Here is a 17,278-nt window from a genome sequence, read left to right as displayed (position 1 = left end):
TTCCATAACTCAAGATTCTTGTACGTTAGTTTTGTAGTCATAATGTGATTTTACCAAATCACGAACCCATCAATATGCTTTCATTGAGTTTATATTTTTATGAATAAGATTTCAAAATAAATTAATCGATATAACATCCAATTAATATATATTTAAATCTAAACTCAAACTCAAATATCCAAAGTGAAATATTTGCTAAACTTTAAATTTAATCAAATAATAGCTTTATAAGCTTTTCGTGTCATTCACTTTGGACCTCAATTTCTCATTCAAAACAACTATGATTTTGACCAACAAATATACTAACTCATAGTGTTCACGGTGACGATTACATCGTGCCCAAATTCCGGTTCTTTCGACAGACATCTCTGTCCCATCGGAAAAATGGTCTACATCACTTTATCAAAAACGAGTTCCAACAATTCAACCGAACAATCCATTCATCATCAACTTCTGAAGGTGCTGCGACCTGAAAAGCGTTGTTTTCTAACGGCATCACAGCGTAAATAACACAAGACGTCGTGAACTCTTCGAGCTTGTCCGTGACAGGTTTGGTGTACATATCGCCCATTAATGTGTGGACGAGGAAAATAAAGTCCATTTGTTAAATAGTAGTATGAGTTTTGTCGGTTTTAATAAGACTAGAGTTTATTTCCGCGCTACGCGCGGATCATGTACTTTAAATTTATTAATTTATATTATTATTTGTGAATATATATTTTGAATTTGTTAATTAATTTTTATTATATGTAAATTTGAGGCAAAGTTTGAATATTGATTAAAAAGAATTTTAAATAGATTTAATACAATATGATTGAATGATCTTTTTTACTATTAGGGATAGCTTAGAGATCTCATCATTATTTTTATATATATCAGATATTATTGTGATTAGTTCTATTTAATTTAATTTTAATTAGGCTATTTGGTTTTTAACGATTACTTACCATAGATATTATTGGCTAAACTGTTGTCAATGTTGTTGAGGAATAAAATTTTCTTTTTGAAACTAATAAAATGTTTTGTTTTAGGATTAGATTTCACAAAACAAAATTCAAAAACTTCACGCTTGAGTTTATGAGCCTTTATAAATACATATCAGAAATTATAGAATCCAATTTTGAGATAAACAAACTCATAAAAGAGCAAAATTATACCATATACCTATAAATCCAAAGATTGACATATCATCCAAAAACGATCATAAATGTATGTAAGAAAGCATAACACAAATGACTACTATTTTGCATACGATAATTATGTGTTGTATTGGTACATCTAGTTCTAAATAAAATTTGATGATCACAAAATGTTAAAAAGTTATGTTCTTAACATATGACTGTAAAATTTAATATGCATAAAAGTAAAATGTAAGTGTAGTTGCAAAATCTTGTTTAGATGTACACCATAAATTAATTAATAAATATGAAAAATATAAATTTATTTTATTTTATGTTGGGTCAATTCAAAATATAATTATTTCATGATATATATATTTTTTAAAACGCTTAAATAAATATATAATTTCATTAAAATCTTATATTAATAATTCTCATATATAACTTTTATAAGATTTACATAAATATAAGCAAAACATTGTGTTTTATATCTTTTACAATGAAATTCATTCTAACTTTTATCCCTTTCTCAATATTTAAGTGTTATATTATATTCGTGTATCACACCCAAAATTAAGTATATAAGATCTCGATACAAAAATAAAAAGCAAAAAGAATTTAATATAAGTAATTGCTTGAGTTTTATTACTATTATTGTTGTTTTATTTTTGGATTTTTATAATACTTTTTAATTATATGTATTTCATGTAAAATGTTACAGCTTTCTGTTTTGAAAGTTGTTTAGTAATTAAAAATAATGATTAATTCTAAAGTATAATATCTGAATTATGTGATTGTAAATTGTTCTTTAAAAATAAGATTCGTTTATATTTTCTTTCTTTAAGTTTAGTAAGTGTATTTCGGTAGTTATTTTTTCATTAAAAATTGTTAGTATTTTATTATATTTAATCTAGTAGAGTGATAGGTTAATGTTTAAATATTTACAAATAAATAAAATACAAATTGTAAGAAAAGAATCTACAAATAAAGTTTTGTGAAACTATTACAAAACAAACAAATATAAATTGATATAATGATTTACGACATGTGATCACTCTAAATACTAAAATTATGTAAGTACTAATTTTATAAGGTTAAGCAGTTTTTAATTTTGTGGAAAAAAGAAGAAGTAATTTTTAACTTAGAGAAAAATGAAATAACAAAGAAGAAATGAATTAAAATAAGATCTAGTGGGGTGAAAGTTATATATAAGTGTTTGAACAAATACAAAGAAAATATGGTTGAATATTTTGGGAAAACGTGGTTTAACTTTGAGTTTTTGTTGTACATTTGTAAAGAAAAACAAAATTTATTCCAATAAAGAAAACAATAGCTGTAAACATATCCTTTAGTTTTACATCAATTAAATGCTCTAAGCTATTGTTTCTAGTTTTATTGAATATGCACGGTTCTCGGATTATGTACAATACAATTATTTAGGATAAAGAAGTTCTCTACAACAAATCTTTACTCGTTTTACCAGTCCCTCGTCTTTATATTGTTAGCTTCCAAGTCATAGTCACCATCTCTATTACATCTACCATCAATTTCTCTCCTGACCCTGTCTTGCGTTGTCATAGGATCCTCCAGTATCTCGTCTAACCTCTGCAATGGGCTAAGGCCCTCCTGTAAGAAGCATAAGTGCTATGTCATCATATCCATAAACAAAAGAACACATGACATTTGTAAATGAAACTGACCTACGGGTTCTAGGCCTGTCCCTCAAAGGTGACTGGCGGAAATACAGTTGCCTATTTTCCTCTTGCTCAGAAGATTTTGCTAGCATCATAGTAACAAATCATGGCGGGATGACCATCATCATTGCTTTTGGGAGGCCAAGCTTTTACTGAATGTTGTATAGATGCAGATGCTCACTGTCCTAATCATATCATCCGGGGCAGATCTCATGTTGCTTCCCAACCATTACCCTCTGGATAGAAACGTGGACAGGATCTTGTTGCGAATATAAGAAGCTGACTTCCCAACATATTCATTTCCACTAAGATGTTGAATATCTTCTTCCTAGGAATCCCATATCAAAACACGTTTTCTACCCGAACCACTCATTCTCACTCACATGTAGTTAGGCAGCGAACTATAATTGAATATCTAAGAAGATAATCTGCAGAGAGATTTGTAGGAAAAAAAAGATTAAATACGCAATAAAGTGAAACTTACGTGAGAGTTGAAGAAGGAATCTTACGTGAATTCATAAGCCGTGTTCGTATTCAGGGAAACTAAGCTCCACTTTAGGGAAAGAGTCTGCGTCTTTTACGAATAAACCTGCGGGATTGGAAGGATTTTTCCAATGGATACAACAACTTTCTTTGCATATCCTCATCCAGAAAGAAGAGCATAGATCTGAGACAAATAGAGCAGTGTTGTCAGAAAATTTAAGAATTTAATCTAAGCCTATGTAGAGGATTTGAAGGCAATCCAACATAAACTGGACAAAGCTTAATCAACAGTTAAACAGATGAAAACAAATTGCAAGAAAAAACTTATCCAACACTATCTCAATTGTTCCATCAGTGTATGCTGAGTCAATAAGAACATGAAATGAGCACCGATCAGCATATTTACACCAATCCTATAATCAATCTCACATATATCAAAGGAACTGAACACAGACTGAGTATTATAATTCCTAACAACAATCTTGTAAACTCAGTAATCTCTACCTGGTTTCCGACTTTCCGGTGAGTGACAAACATGAACGATGGATTCGATGGTTATGGAGCACTGGATACCAATGGCAAGGAATAAAGACAGGTGGTGGAGAGTATCAGCGTGACTCAGAGCAGTTCCTTGAACTATAATAAGAACCTCATCTCCATACACTTCTGTCTTCCACTTCTCGGAGTTGCAGAACCTCTGACGTTCCTGGCTCGAGATCATGTCGCCTTAATTCTCTGTCAATGAAAACCAAAGCAAGGGTTTAGAAAGAACTTAAGAAAATTAGATGAAGATTAAAAGATCTAAAGAAAATATTCTTCATAACTTAAACTCACCAGAAAGAAAATTAGATTCATGGTTTTATTTGCCATCGATTGCTGCGATTATTGGTTTATGCGAATGTGGTGAAGGGGAGTAGCTAAAAGCAAAAGTATATATATATATGAGGTATAAAGATGAAGGAGTAGAAAGAGTTTTGTGACGTTTGATTGTTGCCGTAAAGACTGAGGTTTTATGACTGACTATTAATGGGGTTTGTGACATTAGGGAAGAGAACCCGAAGGGGTAACAACAGTACGATGGGTCTACTCCAGTGAGAATGAGGAAGAAGAAGCATATGTGTAATAGGAAAGATGATAGGGTTCACAGCTTTAGAAATGGGCTCTGGCGAAAAGCCTGTTTGGTGATTGACTATGACGTGGCAAAATAACTCTTTTTCATTGGTCGATTTTTTAGTCCTACGTGGACAGATTAAGAGGGGAGGATATTCCCCTTTTAGTATTGTTATATGACCAAAATTTATTGATTAATCAAAGAGAGGTTACAATGTCGAGCGAGACAATGAGTGAAAACATAATGCGAGAATAAGTAAAAATGACAAGTTTAATCCATGAGAGTAAAGAGGAAACTCTAACTTGCCGTCAATATGTCTGAATGTGTGTTTTACGATCCTTTTCCTAATGTCTTGCTTTTTCTCTTCATATTCGGGCCTCTTCTGCCTTTTGCTCTAAAGAAAATCGGACCTGATAAGCTAGACCAAATTTAATAAGGACAAGCTTAATGAGCAGAACTCTTGTATGTGGCAGACTTTTTTTTTGAGCGGGCATGCCCATTTTCAACAGTAAATCCTCCCCCGCCCCCAAGCAGTTCAGTTGTGAGAGGTGAGGTCGATCCCAGTGAATTCGAAAGAATAAGTCATAAGAATAAAAGAGCTTGGAAATCTCTTCCTTGCCGAAAGTGATGGTTCCCAAAATCCGGTTTAATGTTATACCACTCTTAATTTGAATTCAGTTTACTCAATTCATCTCTTATTCCAAACCGGATACCTTTTTACTTCGGGTATGAATGGTGACCAGAGAACGGCGAGGAATAATGCATTCCCTAATGTTTTTGAAAAATATCACCATTCACGAGGAATAAATTTTTCTTCTCGTTCCCTACAATTCCTTTTTTTTGTAAAGAGATGGTTTGATGAAGACATACAACGCTTGAGCCAAGTTATTACAAAGACAACAACTCAATCAGATTCAAACTTAATAAAATCTTAGGATGATAACAAAAAAAAACTTTTAACTTAAGAACGCAAGCACAAACAGAACTTTATGGCATTGATTTTGATAAGGTTTTAGTGAATCTTAATGAGCTCTCTTCAACTCTCTTACACAACTCTTCAACTTGAACATTCATGAAGGAAGCTGTAGTAGGCGGTTTGATAAGGAGGCATCCCGTGGGACGACCCGCGAAGGCCTATATGTTTTGCGGTACGGGTTTAGGCCGGCATTCTGAGGACCACAGCCCGCGCGGGACAGACCCGCTCGATGACTAACCCGCCGCGGTACGGAACGGGACAGGATGGGTAAACCTTTTTGACATCTCTATATATGATAATATTTCTATGAATTACAGAAATTTAAACTTCTATATATATTAAAACATTTACGATAAGGTAGTTGAAAATATAGTTAAACTGTTGCATCTATGATAAGTTGAACGGTCTGGACTAGGGAAATAACCTTTTTTTTTTTTCCTTTTCTCGAGCGTCTATAGATCAATGACATTTTCTCTCAAAGGACAAGCGAACAACAAGGAGCAATTCGGGGAAATCGAACAATTAATGGTGGCTGATCGGAAAAATTAATTAAATGTTTTAAAAAAACTTAAATCAAACATCAAATTATTTATACATGATAAAGTTTTTCATCAAAAATATATATGCAAGTATGCTTACTACTGTGTTGAAATTTTAAAAACACTAACATATTTATATTATCATTTGCAGAGTGATTTTTGACTTCTAAACTTTCACGTTAAAAATTAGAGTGGTTAATATCGTTAATAACCTAAATGAGTAATAAACAATTAAATTTTAATTAGATAATTATTCATAAATTAATATATATATACAAGTTTATACTATTATTTGTGAAATAATTTTTTGACTTCTAAACTCTTACACTAAATGTTAGAGTGGTTAGTATCATTAATAGCCTTAATGAGTAATACATAATTAAATTTTATTTTGATAATTATTTAAAAATTAATATATACAAATTGGCCAAAAAATATTTTAAAAATAAAAATGTAATTCTTATATATATATATATTATGTTGTTCGAAAATAAAAATTTTAATCATATAAAATTAAAGTTAAGATATAAAAATATATAAATACTATTAAGTAACAAATCAAATTTTGTAATTTTAATAATGAATATAATAACAAATATTTTTACATGATTACGTGTGCTTGCGCGGACGAAACAACTAGTTAGAAATATCATAGATGTAAAATTTATCTTTATACCAATGTTTTTGTGTTGGTTAATATTTAATTATAAATTGTTTTATATTTAAAGTTTTCAACTTTTATAGTAGAAAATATTATTTTCTGATAACAACAGAATATATATAAGAATTATGTTATTTTGAAATTTTTATTTTATTTTTGATAATTTTATTAGATTTATTTATAATTAGTTATCTAATATAACATATAAATCGAATATTATTAAATATAAATTTCGTTTTAAATTATATAAGAAAATGTGCAGTTCATAAGGGAAAAATCACTTTATAGATAGAAGATTAATTATGCAATAAATTTATATTTTAGCTCACAAAAAGTGGAGATCGATCAGGTGAATCTACTCTCTACGCCCACGCGATTCTCGATCGACCTTTACCTTTCGATCCACCGTGCGAGCCGGAGCCGCCGCGGATTTGAATTGGAATCGCGAAGGGAGTAATTGCTATGTATAGTTGAAGTGGAGAGAAGATAAATGATGGAAGTGGAAGGATCCAACACTTGGATGAATCGTTCTCCTCCTCCTCAATCATCCTTCGTACGATCCAAAGGTGAGATTCTTGATTAAATCCTCTCTTTCTAGGGTTTCCGAAGATTAAATCCTTCGATTTTGGTGCCGATTGTTTGACCATTCGTTACTGAATCACTCTCAGTGTTTGGCATCGATCGTTGCAGTTTTGTAGATTCATTTCATCAAATTTCAAAGCTTTTTAAAGAACTGAGCACTGAGTAATTGTTTGTGTGTGTGTTTTCTGGCAGCTTTGTATCAGTTCAAGCAGCAGAAGCTCCCAGCTTGTAAGCCAGTCTTAACACCAACGTCGGTTAGTAACATGTACTCTTGTGATTCTTCTTTGATAAAAAAATCCAAAGCTCTAATGCTTTGAAACGTTTATGTCTTGCAGGTTATAACAGTGTTTATGTTGATGGGTTTTGTTTTCATTCCCATTGGCTTCGTTACCCTCCGTGCTTCTCGTGATGTAAGTCGAAAACCTTCTGATCGATCTCTTTTGTTTGTTTGAGATTGTAAGTTCTGGAGCTAACTTTTATAGTTCCTTCAATTCAATGGCAGTCTATTGAAATTGTAGACCGGTATGATGTTGAGTGCATTCCTGAAGAATATAGAACCAACAAACTCTCATACATTACAGATTCATCCATCCTTAAGAACTGTACTCGCTACTTAAAGGTACTACTTACCTTTCCGCTTCCATTGATTCCCCCAGTCAAAAGGGTATCTTCATTGTTACATTGTTTGATTTTGTATGCGTCATTGTAGGTACAAAAGTATATGAAAGCTCCCATTTTTATCTACTACCAGCTTGATAACTACTATCAAAACCACCGCCGGTAACTAACAAGATCCCTTATGTCATTATCAGTTAACTGATGATGAGAAAGTCTGTCATTTTGCAATGATCATCATTGTTTTTCAGGTATGTAAAGAGTAGAAGTGATCAACAACTGTTACATGGACAAGAGTATAGCCACACAAGTGCTTGTGAACCCGAGGAGTCATCTAATGGTCTCCCCATTGTCCCTTGTGGGTTAATAGCTTGGAGTATGTTCAATGATACATTTACCTTTGCTCGTGAAAGCGCAAAACTGAAGGTTAGCCGGAGTAACATTGCCTGGAAGAGTGACCGTGAGCACAAGTTTGGAAAGGATGTCTATCCTTTCAATTTCCAGAACGGATCTTTGATTGGTGGAGCTAAGTTGGATCCAAAAGTTCCAGTATGCATTCTTAACCACTACACTAATATTTTACCCATAAAAACATCTTAAATTATATTTTTGAGCTTAGGAGACTTGGTTTACTTTGCAGCTAAGTGACCAAGAGGACTTTATTGTGTGGATGCGAGCAGCTGCTCTACTAAGCTTCAGGAAACTATACGGAAGAATCGAAGAAGACTTGGAACCAGGGAACGTTGTTGTGGTGAATTTGATGAACAATTACAACACTTATAGCTTTAGTGGGCAGAAGAAGCTTATTCTCTCCACGTCAAGTTGGTTAGGAGGAAGAAACGATTTTCTCGGCATCACATATCTCGTCGTTGGTGCCTCTTCCATAGTCATATCCATCATCTTCATGTTGCTCCATTTGAAAAATCCGAGGTAAAAAGAGACAATCTCTTGTAGACAAATGCTATTTTTTTTTGTTTCAGTTGCTTATTAAATGCATCATTTTCAATCTCAGGCCTTATGGAGACAATTCTTGGAACAAGAAAAGCCTTTCGAGTTGAGAAACTGTTACATTCTTTAACATATTCCGATTCCAGGTTCATATATACATTACTCAAGAGCCTGTATATTTTATCATATAGATATAGGGAGAGTATAGAACCATTCTATGAGCCTCTGTTTTCACTTTGGACGTTCGGTTTTTGGGCTCTAAGGATAATTGTTTGACCCTTTTTAAGTCATGTGATGGGTTTATTTGGGTACTATCTGTTTTTAGAGTTTCTAAAGTTAGCAAATGTAACAAAAGTATGTTAGAGAATGCATCGTTGGCGATCTGCAAACCGTACATTTATGTTCTTACCTATCCCGAAAAAACATTCATGTTTTCTTCTCATTTTCCATAATTGTCACCTCTAGTCTCTCTATTTAACCTCTCTCCCTTTGTCTCCTCTACTTCATATGCACCTCTAAGTTCTCCTATTCAAATATTTTTCAATCACTAAGTCAATATCACCTGTCAGTCTTCGTCTGCCCTAGAAACTAAACTCTCGTTTTCCTATACTGCATAAGGAACAAAAAAATGGCCAAGGGAATGAGGTTTGTTCAAACATGGGGAGATGTATCACCAAGGCTTATCGTTTCTAACAAGAAACAACAACAGCAATTCTCAAATTTCCCAAAGCTTGAGACGATTGCTGAAGAAGGATGCTGCGTTGATAGTTTTGGTGTCAGGGCGCCCAAGCGGATTGTCATCTTTCTTCCTCTTGTACTCTCAGTGATTTTGTACATGGTATTGCACAAGAGTATCAAAGATTCTTGATTTCTTATTTTTTAGTTATTAAGTCTTTTTTTAATGTGTTATGGTGAGAAGAATTCTCTGATGGTTTGTTAATGACAGACAATCTATATGAATTTAGGTCGGGAAAGAGAAGTAATTTTAATAATTTAATCGCATTTTATTTTATCTTTTACTATATTTTTAATATGTTAGTTGCATCTTGCATGTAGTGGAATCATTTTTTATCAATGTTTTTTAAACTGGTAGCTTGACCAGAATTTTTTTCGAGTCATAGATCAAATATGGTTCGACCGGGTTTTCAACTGAATTCAATATAATTTAATCGTATAATAAAAAGAAAAATCTAATTTCTTTATTAGTTATATTCGGTACACAGTACAAATATAATTAAATTTAGTTATTTAGTAATAATTATGTAATAAGTTGATGTATAAACCAAATGAAAATTAATTATTAAATTAATATTTTGATTTTTAATATTTATCACTGTGAATTATGAAAATTTTAAAATGAATATAAAAGAATTTACAGTTTTTATTTGTATGATTTAAAAGACAAAAACAATTAAAATTAATTTTTGATAGTAAATTACAAACAAACCATTTTAATCTACCTGACCCAGATATATTTTGTTCATGGTTTAATCTAATTTGGCCGTCGGTTCGATCCGGTTTAAAAACATTGCTTTTTATAAAAACCATGAAAATGATTAATGTTATGAATAGTAAAAAATAGTGGGATCATTATTTTCAAAATGTGAAACTGTAAACAAATAGTATACTGCCATGTCTTTTTAAATATATACTAGAGCTTGACTTGTACGTTCGTGCGGGTAAAATTACACTTATAAATGAATAGATTTAATATAATCGTAAACATTTTAAATATATGATTTACATTTTAATATTATATATAATGTAATTTTATAATATTATTTTATGTTTTTTATTTGACATTTTCAATATATAAAGATTTGGTTTATTCATTTTACTTTGTTATTACTTATTATTACATACTAATATAATATTAAGTTTGGTATAATAAATTCATAATCATAAATAATGAAATATAATCCCTTCAAAATATATCCTTTTTTTTAATTTCTACAATTTGCATACAAAATATTTTAAAAATTTTATATTGTTATACTATAAAACAAATATTTGTTCAAGATCATTTATATATCCTTGTTGTGTTTTAAAAAAAATATCCTTTAGCATCTATAATTTTAGTATATAGCATGATTTATAAGTAAATATATTTTTATGTTTAAATAATTGAGACTTATTATTATAGTAGATTCTATATATAGTTTACAAATTTCTACCCGCCTTAATGGTGAATGATATTTTAAAAGATTTTGTTTTAAAAATAAAATAAATTCATTTATCAATTTAATTGAATTTTCTATTTAATTCATATAATCATTATATTTTAATATAATATAGACTTTAATTAAAGTTTATGAAAATAACATACAAATTTTATTTTCTATTTTATAATAAAATATTAATTAACATTAATTTGTAATAATATTATACTACTAATTACAAAATTAATTAATTCATTATTTTATAAAAATATTTAAAAATATTATTAAAATTTTGTTTGATTTTTTTGTCAACAGAATTTTTATAATTAAAAATAAAATAATGACATTTTTATAGGCGAAGTTGTTATATGTGTTGATTATATAAGATTTGATATCTTAATGATGCCAAAATATCAATAGAAAAATGATTTTCTATAGAAGGTCCATTTTAAAAAAAAAAATCACACGCGAAGAGAAGTTTTGACTTCTATTTTAATAGAATAGATGTATATTGTGTGTTATGGTGAAACCAACAAAAAGGGAAATACTACGATTTTATAGTTGTTGGGATATTTTGTTTATTGTTTAGTGGTTATGATTTGGAAATCAAATTGTTTGTCCCAAATTGAAGGGGGAAATCGAGTTTACAAACAAATTAGTATATTTTATATTTATTGTCAATAGTCATAGCTGATTTAGCGCGACGGAAAATCGAGTTTATAAAAAATTAGTTACGAATAGTTACGATATTTCATCTGTTTTGATTAATACAAATAATATTAAGAATTCGATTCAATTTTATTTTGTAAAATATTTTTTTTTGCATTATATATAAAAGAAAAATTAAAAGAAGTAGTGAATCTACATGTTTTGTAAAAATTTTAAAGTTAGTTAACAATTATAGTAATGCAAAACTTAAGAAAAAAATTATAATTGTCATAAATTGTTTCTCTTATTTCTATGTAATACTTTTATATAAGTAATAATGTGAATAGAATTTGTCAGATCATATGTTAGAATAATAATTATATAATTTTATACATTTTAAACTTTAAACTAGATCTCGACCCGCGCAACCGCGTGGATTTTTGTTTTCATTTATTTTTATATAAATATTTTGTTTTCAATTCTAAATTGGTATATATTATAATATATATGTGTGTATCAATTTTTAAAACATAAAAAATTTGCGGTATATTTTTTTCAATGAATAGATTGTTTCAAACTTTCGCATGTATTTGTATCTTTTTATATATATATATATTTGGATTATTATTTAATTATTAAAATCGTAACTCTGTATATAAAGATTAGTAAAATATTGTTTTACTGTCATATTCAAAGATATTGTAACATTTCACAAATTAAGATAGCTTTTAAAAAAATAAAATTTGTGCTTCATAGATTTATATTATCCAGTAAATAATTAAACATTTAGTTTTTGTTTAATTTTTAAAATAAACTATATAGTTTAAAATTTGTTTTCATTGGTTTAAAGTAGTAAATATTAATCATTGTTAGATAATATGATTTTTGTTATTTAAAAAAAAATCTTCAGAAGTTAACATCGACAAATATTTAAATATTTAACATATGGAGGTATAGTATTACAACATTAAATTATATATATTTAATTTATACTATCTATAAATCTAATGGATCATCTATTGTTTAAATCCAATTATTGATAGCCCAATAAAAATTTCTGGTAGGCCCAAAATTTAAATGATAAGATTAGAAATTAAATGTAACATGATTTTCTAGGAATAGGTCTATTAGGTCTATTTTTTAAAAAATCACACATGAATCAAGTAGGCATGGGCATTCGGGGTCCCAATCGGGTTTCGGTTTAGTCCAATCGGGTTTTGGTTTTTTGGATTTATCAAAATCAGCCCCATTCGGGTTATATGAAAATTCGGTTCGGGACCGGTTTGGGTTCTATCGGGTTCGGGTCAGGGTTAGTAAATCTTCAAAGAATCGGTACAACCCGATGTACTTTCGGATTCGGGTCCCAATCGGTTCTTCAATTTAAATGCACCTGATTTATATCTATTTTGTAACTAAAAATAAGTAAACTCGGTTCTTCGGTTTTAAAATACTTGATTTGTACTTATTTTGTAACCAAAACATAAATAAAATCAGTTCAAAAAAAAAAAGAAAGGAACATCAAATGTGATCATTCAAAATCAAGTGAAATGTAAACATAGTTATTGATCGAAATAAAACCAAATATATAAAAACATAAAACGAAAACCAAGTTTTCATGAAATGAAAAACATTATTCAATGAAAACAAAACCAAAATTTAAAAACTTCAACCTTCAACCGCCACCTTCAACCATCAATCTTCATATAATAGATAATTATTTTAGATGTTCAATATATTTGGAATATATATTAGGAATTGAGATCATGTTTGGTACAAGTTCTTTTTGAAAATTTTGAATGTTTCGGGTTCTATCGGGTATCCATTTAGGTTTGGGTTCGGTTCGGATAATACCCATAACCCGAAATACCATAAAACAAGATCCATTCGGTATTTATGTGGGGTTTGGATCGGTTCGGATTCAATTTTATCGGATCGGGTTCGGTTCGGGTTTACGTGTTCGGTTTATTTGCCCAGTCCTAGAATCAAGGTTGTGACTTCTGTTTTAATATATAATATATATAGATTAGTAAAATATTATTTTATTGTCATATTCAAAGATATTGTAACATTTCACAAATTTATATTTCACAAGTTTCTTAAAAAATAAACTTTTCGCTTCATAGATTTATATTATCGAGTAAATAATAGAACATTTAGTTTTTTTGTTTAATTTTTAAATTAAACTATATAGTTTAAAATTTGTTTTCATTGGTTTAAGGTAGTAAATATTAATCATTGTTAGATAATATGATTTTTGTTATTAAAAAAAAATCTTTATAATTTAAAAGTTAACATCGACAAGTATTTAAATATTTAACATATAGAGGTATAGTATTACAACATTAAATTATATATATTTAATTTATACTATCTATAAATCCAATGGATCATCTATTGTTTAAATCCAATTATTGATAGCCCAATAAAAATTTCTAGTAGGCCCAAAATTTAAATGATAAGATTATAGATTAAATGTAAGATGACTTTATAGGAATATGTCCATTAGGTCTATTTTTTAAAAAAAATCACACATGAATTAATGTTGTGACTTCTGTTTTAATATATAAGATATAATCAAGATACACATGTATTTATATCTTGCTGGATAAGAGCGGATATCCGCTTTCCAAAATTTTAATATTTGTGATTTAGTTCGTTTTTAACAGATATTAATTTGTATTATTTGCTTTGTTTCGAAAGTTTACGGATATCCAATATTTTCGGATCGGATCGAAACAAATAATGAATCGAATCAAATTTGACGGATAAAATGTCCAGCTCTAACCTTTTTATGGGGTTTTCCCAATAAGGTTAGATATTCTTTAAAAAAAAAGTAGTTAAAAAAAAAAAGATATCCTTAAATTTTGTTATAACCTTCGATATTCTTGAACTTGGTGTCCAAACATTTTATTTCCTTAAAATAGTATTCGGTTAATGTTGTGTTTAATGTGAACTTGAAGTCCAAGGCTTTTTACACTAAATCTATCTCCAAGACAATACGGTTGAGAACTTTGAGAAACAAACACTAGAAATTACCAAAGCAGTATAGAAAGTTTCGAGAAATGTCTCAACTCCTCAGCTAGTCGGGAAGCCCCTTGTCTGCAAAACATCCTCGTAAGCTTTTCTTTCGTCTTTGTTAAATCAAAGTGGTTCTTCTTGTATGATTAAGTCAAGGTACTAATAAAACTACACATGGCAGAGACACAACACTAACGTACGTGGTTCAATGGTGCTCGTCTATGCCAACCTACCCCTATATGTTACTGGACTACATGCTTAATCTCGCAGATTCATGGAAAGATTCTTCTGACAGTCGCATAACCATAGGGAAATGCTCATCTAAGGAGCAAAAACACATCGAAATTAATACTTCAGATATCACGGCTGATGTACGTAACGTGATGTCTATAGGATATTACATTGGTGCACTCAAAGTTGGCATGTTGGAGAAGGAATACCTCACAAGCACCAATAACGTGCGTCTCTACATCTATTACAAACCCACTGACGATACATCAAAGACCGTGAGGGTTCGACTACCTCATCTACCCTCGGGCTCCGTGATCCAAAACATTGCTATGTCTTCTCATCCTGACCTAGACAATGAAGATTGGGTTGTGGCAATCAAGTTCAATGGACCTCAGATAAAGCTTTACAGGCCTGCTTGTCCGACTGAACCGATGTAGACCAATGTCAAAGCAATGCCTCGGTGTATAAGCACATCCTCGAGTCTCATGTATTCTAAGAAAGATCAAAGGTTCTACGTTCCAACTCCTGGATCAGATTACTTTTACTCCTTGGATCCTAACTCCAAGGAGAATGACCATCCCGAGTTCGTTGACATGTTTCCTGACTATCTTCCTGAAGAGCATTTGGATCACGATGTGGACGAGATGAACTCGTGTGCCACAACAGTCCACTTTGTGGAGGCAGCTTCAGGCGAACAATTCTTCGTCAAATGGTATATCTCCCTATTCTTTTTTATTATTGTTTTTTTGTATCAAAAACCTCAAACTCTTCCTGAGATTTGGGGATTTATAGGTGATTTAATAAAGATTTTAATAAAAAATTATTTTAAAATAATTTCAGGGCCTATGTTTATGTAAATAATCTCTGAAAATTTAGAGATTATAGGCTAATATTTCATTTGGCTATGCTTAGTACCGGTTTTTCTCGTGGCCTTGCGGGTGATTACTATGGGTTGGTTTCCTATTGCACAACAGATAACATACATGTATTCATGTGTTTTCAGCTTCTTTAAGGACCAGCTTGAGATAGACGACAAAGGGTTGGAACAAGTTACCAGAAGAACAAGGCAGTTCATGGTGTTTAGAGCAGAGGATCATCCTCGTATAGAAGAACATCGTAAAGAATTGTTATACACAGAAGACACTGGAGACTTCTGTATCTTTCTTGGACAAGGTGAACCTTTTTGTGTCCGAGCTAGCATGCATCCTGGTCTCAGAGCTAATTACATCTATTTTTCGGGATATAACTTTGGTGCTTATGACATCACCAACAGATGTTGCATTGCAAACTTACATGAATCAAAATTGAATTACACCCAACAGAAATTAAATAAAAACCTACCAAACTTATTTCACCAAGAATATCAAAACCGACATGTTCCACAAGGTGTAAAATTAGGTCCACCGTCCAGTTTTGACGAAATCTAGCTTTCAAGTCTCGTCAAAGTATCAAACCCGGTGCGTTAAATATTCTTTCGTACACCTACAATATTATAAAAATCCTCGTAGTCTATTATTGTTTCGGACAAAGCACGCAAATATTTTATACACATAATCTAAAATTTGAGAATTATAAATAGATTGATGCTGATAAAAGCATCAATAGAGATTAATTAAATCACATGAAACCGATTAAACACCCAAATTATACGTTAATGTTTAAAGGCTTCTACATCTAGGTTTAGGATTCGAACCCCAGACTATACAATTTCTTGTAAATTACAGAAAATCCAGATTTCAGATCCTGGAGAGAACGATTTATTAGTGGAGACTACAGAAGAATCTTCAACATGATTCAAGTAAATCTGGTCAGGAATGAATCTTCATACGGCTCAGACGATGCAGTTAGACGTAGATCTCATAAGACAAATAGTATTTTCGATTGCCGAATCGTCTATGTAATCTTTTTCATAAATGTAATCCGCAAGTCGCTTGACGAATCAAAATTAGACATGTGGCAAAAAAAATTATTTTAAAAAAAAAAATTCTTTTCAATTCCCTTTTTTCGGCAGTCATAATATTCAACAACCAACTTCCTAATTTTGCTATCTTCTACGTTAGCTTATAGATTTGCTATATTTTCTTCATTTCTTATATAAATTATCCTAAAACCAGATGATACTTTAACTTTTCAAAACTCTTATACTCATTTTTTTTCGTCGACAACTATTCTTATTCAAAAGCGAGCTTTCTCAAATAGTGTGATCTACAAATGTTTAGTACCTATCTAATGTATACGAAGGATTCATCCAGCTGCTGGTGAATGATACATGTGTTTTTTCTACAATATTATTATATCAACCTGGTGATATGGATGATTGTACATGTGTCTATTTCTATGATATAAAAAATCTAGAAATCAAATACAAGATTTTCTATGTGTTTTTGTAATTGTATTATTAATATAATAAAGGATAGATAAAATACAAACTCCATAAAATTAATTTAACAATGAAAAGAGATAAAAATAGAATAACTACCCACTATTATTTATCC

General features: G+C 30.4%; 3 protein-coding genes and 1 long non-coding RNA gene across 4 annotated transcripts; 3 read left to right on the top strand and 1 right to left on the bottom strand.

Moving 5' to 3' along the window:
* Positions 1-2,528: 2,528 nt before the first annotated feature.
* On the bottom strand, positions 2,529-4,408 carry LOC106313259. The gene is made up of 5 exons (XR_001264344.1): positions 4,130-4,408; positions 3,800-4,030; positions 3,322-3,479; positions 2,819-3,240; positions 2,529-2,744 (listed from the first exon to the last, which is right to left on the bottom strand). It is a non-coding gene; the product is annotated as an uncharacterized LOC106313259 (long non-coding RNA).
* Positions 4,409-6,989: 2,581 nt separating this feature from the next.
* On the top strand, positions 6,990-9,041 carry LOC106313258 (putative ALA-interacting subunit 2; the record flags this gene model as incomplete). Its single annotated transcript, XM_013751026.1, is given in 8 exon segments — positions 6,990-7,148; positions 7,357-7,418; positions 7,500-7,574; positions 7,667-7,783; positions 7,874-7,944; positions 8,031-8,328; positions 8,420-8,709; positions 8,792-9,041. Coding segments are annotated over 8 exon segments (1,035 nt in total). The 3' UTR covers positions 8,838-9,041.
* A 5,750-nt stretch (positions 9,042-14,791) lies between these two features.
* On the top strand, positions 14,792-15,220 carry LOC106314500. Its single transcript, XM_013752365.1, has one exon. It carries the CDS (start codon positions 14,792-14,794, stop codon positions 15,218-15,220), a length of 429 nt encoding a protein of 142 aa, XP_013607819.1.
* Positions 15,221-15,235: 15 nt separating this feature from the next.
* Positions 15,236-16,091, top strand: LOC106314499. Its single transcript, XM_013752364.1, has 3 exons — positions 15,236-15,495; positions 15,787-15,956; positions 16,057-16,091. The coding sequence occupies exons 1-3, from the start codon at positions 15,236-15,238 to the stop codon at positions 16,089-16,091; spliced, it is 465 nt and encodes a 154-aa protein (XP_013607818.1).
* Positions 16,092-17,278: the final 1,187 nt, after the last annotated feature.

The sequence above is a fragment of the Brassica oleracea genome, chromosome C9 (assembly GCF_000695525.1).
Source record: "Brassica oleracea var. oleracea cultivar TO1000 chromosome C9, BOL, whole genome shotgun sequence".
NCBI lineage: Eukaryota > Viridiplantae > Streptophyta > Magnoliopsida > Brassicales > Brassicaceae > Brassica > Brassica oleracea.
Note: the sequence above shows the minus strand (reverse complement) of the source record. Positions and strands in the feature narration are given on the sequence as shown.

Excerpts from the sequence above, each read along its gene's own strand:
- LOC106314500 (XM_013752365.1), top strand. The coding sequence starts at position 14,792 with ATGTTACTGGACTACATGCTTAATCTCGCAGATTCATGGAAAGATTCT.
- LOC106314499 (XM_013752364.1), top strand. The coding sequence starts at position 15,236 with ATGCCTCGGTGTATAAGCACATCCTCGAGTCTCATGTATTCTAAGAAA. Across the intron at positions 15,496-15,786 it reads GAACAATTCTTCGTCAAATG|CTTCTTTAAGGACCAGCTTG; the intron begins GTATATCTCCCT and ends ATGTGTTTTCAG. Across the intron at positions 15,957-16,056 it reads CTGTATCTTTCTTGGACAAG|ATGTTGCATTGCAAACTTAC; the intron begins GTGAACCTTTTT and ends CATCACCAACAG.